Genomic DNA, 11,348 nt, shown 5'->3' with positions numbered 1-11,348 from the left:
TGGCAGGCGCAGTTGTACAGCGAACTTCCAGGCCTTCGTCTTTGGACTAGTGCTGTACCCTTGATCCCTCTAGTTCTATGGATTCCTTGTTGGACTGAGTAGTTACTGGATCCTCTGGCTCTCCTCCATCGCTCTGACGGCCATTGTGGATTCGCCCACCTCTGATTCTGTAAGCCTACTAGTAAACCCCCTTGCATAAGTATACACACGTTTTCTATTGATTCTGTTCCTGAAGAGAGCCCTATTACATGGTCCTAAGGAGGATCCCCGATTTCCCAGAGAATGATTGTGAGGTGTGTGTGTGTGTGTGTGTGTGTGTATGGAGTCTTGCGATGTGGCAGTTGTATCTGTGAGCTTCTTAGTGTCTCTTCAGCACGTGACATTTGTTTGCTGCACTGTGGAGTCTAACTAGTATCCTTGTTTGACTTTACAGAAGTTGTTCGCAAGACGTAGCTTCTAGAGTGAGGGAGCTCTGCAAGGGGAATGTTACTGAAAGGAAGGGTCTTGAAGGTGTGTGGTGTGGTGTGGAAGGACATCCTGTGATCCTGAGCAAGCCTTTCACAGTGCTCTCTGAACATACGGATTCCTTCACTTTTTCATCTCTGAGCTCTCCAGACCTAGATCCTGTGGCACATATGCTGCAGAGGGCTGTTTTTATCAATTGAAAGCAGTAAAAGGTTTGCCATCACTGACCTAGACTGTCATCAAACTTGATGTCTATGGTAACCTCTTTATCTTGTTCTAGGAGGGTTTAGCCAAAGTTTTTTCTGCTTTGTAGGAAATATGAAAAAAACTAACTTCGAGTAGAGAAATGGCTTGACCGGTGTAACCAGGTACGTAGATGTCAAGTACATCTTCCCTATTTGGCTAATATTTTATGTTTTCCACCTTTAAAAGGGCTGCTTAGTTTTTGAGATCATTTGGGTGACACTGAAATCAACTTAGCAGAAATATTTTCAGATGTGGCCAGTGTTTCTTTTGCTCTGTTTTCATAGTGCTGTGGTATCACATTTGATAGGCAAGTGTTATACAAAAAGTTACAACCTGCAGCCCTAGAACGTTGTATTAAAATACTTTGTCCTAAACATACCTATCCCTTGTTATCCCCAGCATTTTCTCTGTATTATGTTACCTGAAAGGGTAGCAGATGCTTTTCTCACTTAATGTCAGTAATCTGTTTTTAAAAATAGTAAATTCTGCAGAAAAATAGTAGCAACCTTTTTAAGTTATTTGAAAAGAGAAAATCAGACTGCATCACAGTTGGGCTTTAAATGTTTCCATTCTCACCTCCAGACATTGCTTTGGATTTTTAAGATTTTATTTGTTTTATTTTTATTTTTGATACTAGGAATCAAATTCAGGGCTATGCACTGCTGAACTGTATCCCCAGCCCCAAGACATTGGTTTGTTTGAATCATGTGGCTTCAGCCACACTGCAGTCCTTGGTTATTTATTGTTCCTTTCAATGCTTTAAAAGTTCTTATTGCGTATTTGCTTTGATTGGAAGTTATTTTCCCCCATTTCCTCTGTATGTTAAAAATATTGAATCCTCAGCCTTGCCTATGTAACACATAAACCAAAATATATTGGCTTAAGAAAAGAAACCATCTCATTTAATCTTGAACTGGAGTTACTGGGAAATTCCTAAGCTGGTGATACCTGGGGTCACAGAGGAGCCTTCAGTCTCTTGGGACCTTGACTGAGGTTGCCTGGTTCCAGATGACTTCACTCCCTCAGATGTCTGTGCTTGCCCGGAGGCCCCCATGTCTGGAGTGTGCTAGCCCCAGGCTTTCTCACAATCTGACTGTGTCCAGGAAGACAAGCCCCAGTGAGCCAGTTCTTTTCAAGTTTAGGTTTGTGTCATGTTCAGTGACATCTTTTGGCCAAATCCAGTCAGTGGCGAAGCCCAGGTCCTTGTCTTTGGGTACTGTTAGAGGGTGTGGGTACATGGAGGTGGCTCATGGGGAACCAATACAGGAACAGGGCATCATAAGAAGTGTACATTAAATACATTGTTTTCCTGTATGAGCAGGGGCAGAACATGTTGAGGTATACATGCATTTTGGAGCGTGTACTGGGGATAGAACTCAGGACCTTGTGTTTGTGAGGCAGGCGGCAGCTCTACTGAGCTAAATCCCTGGCCATATAAATGTATATCTTGTTTTTGTTTTTGTACATGTATATTTTGCAGGAAACTGGGCATGTGAAAGCCAGAGATGTTTTAGTGGAAATGATCACATGGTCCCAGTGGGGCATTAATAGAAGAGTTCATGCAGTCCATGATCATTCCTATGACATTGATGTAAATCAAGTTATAATGGTGCTCTGATTTAAATTACTAAATTAATTACTAGGAGAACATTAATTGTTGGTAAACCAGTTGGTAATATATGTTTCCATTAGCCCAGTAATCGATTTTATATCTAATCTCTACCAGTGACTGAATTTGTGCGTACATATTCAATGGGCCCTTATTCCCATCTTCCGCCTACCACCTGTGGTTTTGTTTTATTTTATTTATTTATTTATTTTTGAGACAGGTTCTTAGTTTGTAGTGTAGGGTGTCCTTGAACTCTCTAGATAGCCCAGCCTGGCATTGAACTTGAAGTTGAACTTGTGATCTTCCTGCCTCAGTCTTTCAATTAGGTGGGAGTGATATGTGTGCCTCCATCCCTGGCTTTTTGCAAGGCTTCTTGTGTAGGAGACTATACTGCTACAGTGATTCTGTTTTTTGGAGGAGGTACTAGGGATTGAATTTAGAGCCATCTGCATGCTAGGTGGGTATACTACCACTGAGCTACCTCTTTGGCCCTTAATATGTAGAGTGTGTTAAGGAGGACAATCTAGCACCTAGCCTGCCTGTTCTCACAATCTTCCCACATTTTTCTTCTTTCAGCTACCATCCAAAGTCCTCTTTGTGTTTCCAAGAACAACAGAAAATGAAGAAATTTTTAGTGAATTGTTTATTCTAACCTTGTTTTATATTGTATTTTACCAGCTTTATGGTATCCATGAATTCAGGTGGACTGTAGAAATGTGTAAAACTCAGCTTTAGGGAAACTGACATAAATAAGATAGAGCTGATATGTAGATAAAGACTTGAGAAATGTCTGTGTTGAGCACAAATATTTCTGTAGACTTTATGATGCCATGAAAATGACACATTTGCTTCATGTTTTGGATGGATCCTAAGAAGAGATCCACCCACATTGACTTGACATGGCACATAACTGTTTACACATAAGGCTAAAACGTCTTATGTGGTCGCATGAAGGTTGTAGTAGAACGTTTTTCACCACCGTCTTGGAAATGAACACTACTAGTATTCTTCAGTGTAAACAGTTGCCTGATGCTGAAAAAAATAACTCTTAATCAGGTTTTTCTGGAGTTGCTGAAATACCTGTGTTGCCAGGCAGCTGTAATGGTACTGGGGATCAAACTGAGGACCTTGCACTTGCAAGGCAGGCGGCAGAACCAGCTGGGCAGCTTTTACAAGGTGGTAATTGATTAATGGATGAAAGTTCAGATGTCTGGAGGATTGAGTTGACCATGAGTCATTCAGTGACTGTCTGTACCTGTGTCCCAGCCCATGTTCACATGCAGTATGTGCAGCAGACTGGTCAGAGTGATGTTTCCTGGCAGATGTTCCCACTGCTCATTTGCACTTTAATGTTGTCTTACTTCAGTTTTCCCAAGTTTGTTGATAAAGGTACATTTTAGCTAAGTCCAAGGTTGATTGCCGTTATTTGCAAGTGTTGTCTATGTTCTGTTCCTGGGCATTCTTCATTAGTTACTCTGAGGCCATCTTGTTTTTTTGTTTTTGTTTTTGGGGAGGGTTTGGTACCAGGGATCAAACTCTGGGACCTTGTGCTTGCGAGTTTGGTGGTGGAACCACTGAGCTAAATCCCCAGCCCTTCTGAGGCCATCTTGTGGTGGTCTCTGTGTCCTCCAATTTTTTTCCTTTTCCTGCTCATTCACATAGCTCCTCCAGGTTCTTTTCATCCCAGACCCTGCCTGTTCTTTGTACTCTGCATTTCTCCATGATGGATTTAGTGCTCTGCTGTTTGCATTCCTTTTCTCTTCAGCTTGGACTTGTTCCCTCACCCTTAGATCTGAAGTCTCAGAGATTCAGCTCCTTGTTGAACCATTATGGTATCCACACAAAAGGCATTTCAAGGTCAACAATACTACAGGAGAAGAACAACTTTCTCTCCTGTTACATAGTGGTCCAGTTGTGGAAAATGAGACTTTTCTTGGACTCCTCCCTTTCTCTTAGGTCTGATCTCATCTGGTGTCAACTTCGGCACCCATTAACATTGTTTTATTTTGTTCAGATATTTGCATCAGTGCCAGTGTAGTGGGAGGAGCTAATGCTTGTGAACCATTGCAGTGACTTTGGAAATGTCAATTCTTGCAGAGCCTAAAGGACATGTTGCTCAGTGACAAGGGCCAGTCCCTGGGGAATAGTGCTGATGTGCAGCACATGTGGTGACATCCTCAGGAGCTAGTGAGAGAAAGCATTCAGGAGATAGTGGGAACCTTTTTTTTTTTTCAGCTTTAAGTGGGACGCTTTTTTAAAAAACTTAATTTATTGGTACATTCTAGGTAGACATTACAGTTACATTCATTACTAGGATCTTGTTGTACTGGGACACTTTTTAATGAAGGTCAATAAAGAAAGAAAAACAAGAAGCACATTTTTTTTTCCAGTACCAGGGATCAAACTCAGGACCTTGCACTTGCAAGGCAGGTGTGGTGCCACTGAGCCAAATCCCTGGCCCAAGAAGCACACGTTTTTTAAGTTTATATCTTAAGTGTAAACATACTATGTTACTGATTCTGTCTGTACTGCCCGCAGCCTCGCACCCTTGATTCTGGGAATTGAACATAGGGCTCTCACTGAGCTATATGCCCAGCATTTTTTGAAATCACTTTTTTGATACTCCAGCCCCAAGTTGCTTGGGCTTTGCTGAACTTGTGATACTCCTGCCTCAGTTTATGATACTCCAGTCCTAAGTTGCTTGGGCTTTGTTCTTTGTTGAACTTGTAATACCCCTGCCTCAGCTTATAATACTACAGGTGTGTGCTACCAACCCAACTATCCATTGCATGTGTTCTTTTTTTGGGGGGGTACTGGGGATTGAACTTGGGCCCTTGTGCTTGCAAGGCAGGCACGAAACCACTGAGCTAAATCCCCAGCCCTGTATGTCTTTTTTTTTTTTGGTACCAGGGATGGAACTCAGGACCTTGTGCTTGTGAGACAGGTGGTGGAACCACTGAGCTAAATCCCCAACCTGTGTATATCTTCTTTTAAGAAAAATGTATATTTGGATCTGTTGACCCATTTTTAAATCAAGTGTTATTATTTTTATTATTATTTTCCTGTGAAGTTGCTTGAGATCTTTACGTATTTTACTATATGATCCCAGTATGTAACTAGCAACCATCATGAAAGTAGCTGGAAGGGAAAGGTCTTTTTTATCCTCTGCTCAGCAAGTTAGTAGCAGGTTCTGTCCTTGCTTTGCCTTCTCAATATGTCTGTTGTAGGATTACTTGGCTATGGTGCAGTTTTACTCCTCCGTATCCTGGCGGAGGTCATCGTGTCTCCTCTGATTCCTTCTCCGCTGATTCTCCCATAAGCCTTTCCGGTTTCCCTTCTAGGAGCTACTTTTGAAATGCAGACCTGCTCAGTTAACCTGTCCGTTCTTCCAGGACCTTATTATTCACACCCTGCCATTTGGGGAGTGGCAGTGCTCCCCTGGAGTAAACTCAGACTCGTTTGGCACATAGGAGAGTGCGGTGCCATGTGCGTGGTTTTAACTCATTTATTAAAAATCAGCGGATGCCTAAACTTTGTTTTTTGTTGGAATATATTCGAGTAGAAATGCAGGACCACACACTGCATGAGTTCCTCCGTGTTGTGTGTATCTCCCATCACAGACCAGGTTCACTGCCCTAGACACGATACTGCGGTTGTTCCATTAACGTGGCTGTGCTGACTCTGTGCTCGTGACCAGACTGATGCTGTTGCCCTGTGGTCAGGAGAATCCCTGGTTCACAGAGGGAAGAGCTTAACATTTTGGTTTTTCAGTGAAGTGCAACCTCCTAATATAATGAACTGCATTTTTTCTTTCTTTTTTTGGAGATAAGGACTCACTGTGTAGTCCAGGCTGGCCTTGAGCTCATGGCGATCCTCCTGCCTTAGCCTCCCAAGTGCTGGGATTACAGGCATGCATGCACCACCATTTCTGGCAAGCTGAACTATATTTTGTCCTTCCTTGCTTCATTTACATTGAAGTTGTGTGTAGATTAGTTTATGTAAGAAATTTAAGGTGAGCATGTATTTGTATTTATTTCTTCACAACAGATCACATGCTCCTTAAAGAGGCAAAAGTTTTCTTTACATTTTAATGCCTAGCAACTAGGATGGTTTAGATTTGTAAAGTAAACTCTATAATACTATATTTAGTAGTTAATAAATAATTATAATGCAGATTAATTTTGTGACTTTTTCTGTGCCATACAAAGCAGCCTGTATATTACAAACAGCTCCTTTTACCCCCTTTAAGCCAGAACTTTGAGGTTCCTACTGTGATCAGGGCTGATGAGTGAGAAATGTTCTCTTACAGGTGTTGGTGTCATTTGAGGATGTTTTTGTGAGCTTCACTTGGGAGGAGTGGCAGGTTCTGGACGATGCTCAGAGGACCCTGTACAGGGAGGTGATGCTGGAGACCTACAGCAGCCTGGCGGTGTTGGGTGAGTGAAATCCCCATCACTGTCTGATACCAGCTCCTTCTTAACAAACATGTAAGCGCTAGTAAGGGTTCATGCTATTAGCTGTAAACTTCTAGTCCATGACAAATGTGATTATTTACACTCTTAAGGAAGGTTTCACTTTGATGTCTTCATTACACAGCTCTTGAAGCCGAGCTGTTTTCATTCTTCATTCACAGAACCTGATGGTAGTTTCTTAAATACATTATTTCCCATTAACAGGACCTTATATCACTAAACCTGTAGTCATCCTTAAACTGGAACAAGGAGCAGATCCCTGGATGGGACAGGAATCTTCAAACCAATGCTCTCCAGGTCAGTCACTGCATACTGGGCAGGGTGGCCAGGAAGCAGGTAGCTGAGCAGATGCTGGCTATGGGCAGGTGTTGGGCGTTAATGTTTCCCCTAAGTCCCAGGCTCAGGACACCTGGGCTGCATCCATTAAACATGCAGGGCTCTCATACAATATGCCCACCATTTATTTTACTAAATATTTTCTTAAATATACCCAAAGCCTAATCCCTACTGTCCTCCTTTTAGAGCTTTGTTTTTTTTTCTTCAGTATTCTCAGTGTGTCTTGTCCTCCATTATCATAGACTTTTTTTTTGTTGATATTAGATATTTAATGATAAATGCATTTATACTTTTGGTGGGGGGTACCAGGGATCGAATTCAGGACCTTGTGCTTCTGAGGCAGGTGGCAGAACCACTGAGCTAAATCCCCAGCCCAATACTTTATCACATACAACCACACCACCCTCTGAGATTGAACCCAAGGGTGCCCTAACCTATATGCATTCCTAGCCTTTTTATTTTGTACAGTATTTTCAAATAGAGTCTCACTAAGTTACTTAGGGTGGCCTTAAATTTGTGATCCTCTTGCCTCACTCAGCCTCCTGAGTAGCTGCAAGTGGCCCTTATAAGGAGTTTTTTCTTTTGTTTTGTTTTTGCGGTTCTGGAGATTGTGGGGCCTCACACATGTGGGCGACCACTCTCCCAACTCACCGACACCCCTAGCCCTAGAAAAGATTGTATGTACTGGAAACTGTGTCATTGTATTTGTGCACCGTGCTGTCAGAAGTTGTGAAACAGCAAGAGGATCCAGCATAGGAGCATGAAGAGGGTGGCCTTAGACTTTCCAATGCACTGACAGGTTCTTAATCCCAAAGGCAAATGATTTAAAGGTTCTGTGTGAAGGAGTTCCGATTTCTGGTTGGGACTGGAGTTTGAATTGACCACGAGAAGGAGAAATGTACAGAGGACTCTGTTTTATGAAAGCAGGAGACCGTATCCTTCAGAGGCAGTGAATGAGCAAGCACGGGCCCATGTAACAGGAATTGAGGGGGAGCATCTGGGCTGTTGATCTCAGAAGGTTCCCGACAAACACTTTTCAGATGTTGGGCTCTAAAGTGGTGGGGTGTGGGGAGGGACAAGCTTCCTGTACTTGATTTGGTTCTGAGAAAGAAGCAGTAGGTTAATTAGGAATTTTGAAGATGCTGTCTTTGCTTACATTGGAAAAAAGAGAATTTATATTTTAAAAACTCCCAAATATCTCCAGTCATTCCCCAAGGAAGAATGAAAATGGAACAAGTAAATGCAAAGCCTGTCCATTTGTCATGTGCCTGCTTAGGTGACAGGAAATTGGACCTGTCTGGTATCTTACAACAGGGTGATCTAGACGTTCTTGCAACCTTCAAAGCAGAGTAATGAGAAAGGATATCAGAGTAGACCACCACCCCCTGCAAGAATAAGGTACAAAAGAACAAGGACAAAAATGGGAGGGATAAGCTCTCAATGTATGTGTGGCTCTATGGTGGGTGAATAACAAAATAGTTCTTTATGAAATAAAACAATCCGAAAGCATTTTAAGATTCTAAAATATGTCTATGTGATTTATTACATGAAAGTCTATAGGAAAACAAAGTATATGCTTATGCCCAATATCCATTATGACTTTTATGAAACCTCATTTTTTTTGTTTGTTTTGGTACTGGGGATCAAACTCAGGACCTTTGCTTTTGCAAAGCAGGTGGGGGAACCACTGAGCTAAATGCTGGACTTCTCATGCTTTTAACATAGGAAAAACTCTCTTTACCTATACATGAGGATTTTGTAAGAAATGATTAGGTATCTGTGGCTGACATCTAGATTTTTTTTTTCCTTCCTCATTTTAGATGTCCAGAAAGTGGATCACATACTTCAGCCCAGCCACGAGAGTCAAGGAAGACATTTGTGGCAAGTTGTTCTTACCACTAACAACACAACAGCTGAGGAGAGAGTTGAATTAGGATTGGAGCTCAAAGTCCTTGAGTGGAATTTTGATTTGAGGTCAAGCCAAAGTTCAGATTTGGTTATAGATGATGGAAGCTATTCAGCAATGGCGAATCTCCCCAGTGAGCCTAATGGAGAGAAACCTAATCAGTATCATATAACTGGGAAGTCCCTGAGATATCCTGAGCATTTCGGTCAGCATCCCAAGATTCCAACTGGGCAGCAGGATTTTCAATATAGTGGACAATGGGAACGCTTCACCAGGGAGGCAAAATTATTGAAAGAATGTGTTACATATAAGAGGGTTCCTATGGGACAGGCCTGCTGGAAGCATGATGAACCTGGGAAAGCCTGTGAGAAGTCAGCTGTCATTGCTACAGTGGGAAGGAAAACTCTTTATAAAAGCTGTGATCTCACCACACATGAGACACACACAGAGGAGAAATCCTGTGAATGTGGTGAATGTGAGAAAACCTTCATTGTGCAACAGAAGAAACATTCAGAGAAAGAACCCTATTCATACTATCCACATGAGGAGTCCTTCAGCTATAAGCCAGTCATCTCTATGCAGCAGAGTTTTCATAGAAGGGAAAAGCCCTACAAATGTGATGAATGTGGAGAGGCCTTTCACACTAAGTCAGACCTAGTGAGGCATGAGAGTATTCATGCTTGGGGGAAACTGTTTGAGTGTAAGGAATGTGGGAAAACTTTCTGCCGGAAGTCATCCCTTACTACTCATGAGAAAATTCACAGTGGGGAGAAGCCCCATCAATGCACTAAATGTAGAAAAGCCTTTCGCAAGAAGTCACAGCTCCGGAGGCACTGGAGAAGAATTCACACAGAAGAGAAACTTGAAGGATATGAATGTAATGAATGTGGAAAACATTTTCACAGAAAGTCAAACCTTACAAAGCATCGGCGTACTCACACAGGCGAGAAGCCCTGTGAATGTCATCAATATGGAAAATGTTTTGGACAGAAGATACACGTCACTAAACACAAGACCATCCACACTAGCGAGAAACCCTATGAATGTAATCAGTGTGGAAAATCCTTTGACCAGAAGACTTTCCTCACTAACCATCAGGTAATACACACTGGGGAGAGACCCTATAAATGTGATGAATGTGGAAAATCCTTTGCCTATAAGTCCAGTCTTGCTAATCATCACATGACACACACCCGGGAGAAACCCTATGGATGTAACCAGTGTGGAAAAACCTTTTGCCAGAAAACATACCTCAGGAAGCATGAGAGAACTCAGCATAGCGCCGAAGCTTCTATGAACCCCGGAAAACTTTCTAAAATCACACCTGTGCAAACAGAATTCACATAGTGGAAAAATCTCTCATGGCAGAAACTAGCTACGTGTCCTCCAAAAACCATTTCCATCTGTCTGAGTCACAGCCTGCATTTTTAGCCTTGCCTTATTGTGGTTGTCAGTTTACTGACTTCTGCCTGGGAAGTAGAGACACATGAGATGAACCTGCCAACATAAAGTTGGTGACCCTGCAGTCCTCTCACTTTGCTCATGATTTATGAGATTAGAGTGCTACTGATCCTGAGAATGGCCTTGAAGTACAGGTGGGAGATCGTCACTGTGATTTAAGACAGATAGATGAAGAGAACAGATCTTTCCAGCTCTGCCTTGGCACTTTACATTTTCACACAAACAGGAAATAAATAATCTACTCTTTGGCTATTTTATGGTGCTGTCTTATATCATCAGTGCCCCCTGTTACTGATTCACCATATGCATATAAGATCTTTCTGAGGAGCCAGGCATGGTGGTGCACACCTGTAATCCCAGCACTCCGGAGGCTGAGGCAGAAGGATCCCTGTGAGTTCGAGATCAACCTGGGCTACATAGTGAGACCCTGTCTCAAAAAACAAGCAAACAAAAAATCTTTCTGAGGAAAGTTACTAGTGTTTGTTTATTACAAAATTTATACATTGTCATGCCCAGCAAGAATGTTAAAATTCTTCCAAATTACAGTCATTGACTAGACTGTAATTCAAATTCACACACTTTCACACAGGCTGTCAATAAAGGTTAAATATTGGGCCAGGGATTTAGCTCAGTGGTGCTGCCACAAGCGCAAGGTCCTGAGTTTGAACCCCAGTAACAACAAAAAAAAGCAAATGTAAAAGAATTGTACATTTTTGCCTTCTGTTATCTGATTTTGAAACTATCTGTACAAACACCATATACAATGTATTATCTATTCTCTTGTATGAATGTAATATATTTGCAGGAGGTAAGTAGGACCAAAGAAATACTGGGTTGAGAAAATAACTAAATG

General features: G+C 42.0%; 1 protein-coding gene across 1 annotated transcript in view; it reads left to right on the top strand.

Annotated features, from left to right (window-relative positions):
* The window catches only part of LOC109118082 (zinc finger protein 717-like), an 18,613-nt gene extending 7,778 nt beyond the window's left edge, over positions 1-10,835 (top strand). The window contains exons 3-6 of the mRNA XM_033765280.1: positions 74-169; positions 6,630-6,756; positions 6,997-7,089; positions 8,949-10,835. Of these exons, the coding sequence (XP_033621171.1) occupies positions 74-169; positions 6,630-6,756; positions 6,997-7,089; positions 8,949-10,381 (1,749 nt within the window). The 3' untranslated portion in view covers positions 10,382-10,835. The remainder of the gene's footprint in view (positions 1-73; positions 170-6,629; positions 6,757-6,996; positions 7,090-8,948) is intronic.
* Positions 10,836-11,348: the final 513 nt, after the last annotated feature.

This window comes from Fukomys damarensis, unplaced genomic scaffold (assembly GCF_012274545.1).
Source record: "Fukomys damarensis isolate Sample0158 unplaced genomic scaffold, DMR_v1.0_HiC HiC_scaffold_17, whole genome shotgun sequence".
NCBI lineage: Eukaryota > Metazoa > Chordata > Mammalia > Rodentia > Bathyergidae > Fukomys > Fukomys damarensis.
Note: the sequence above shows the minus strand (reverse complement) of the source record. Positions and strands in the feature narration are given on the sequence as shown.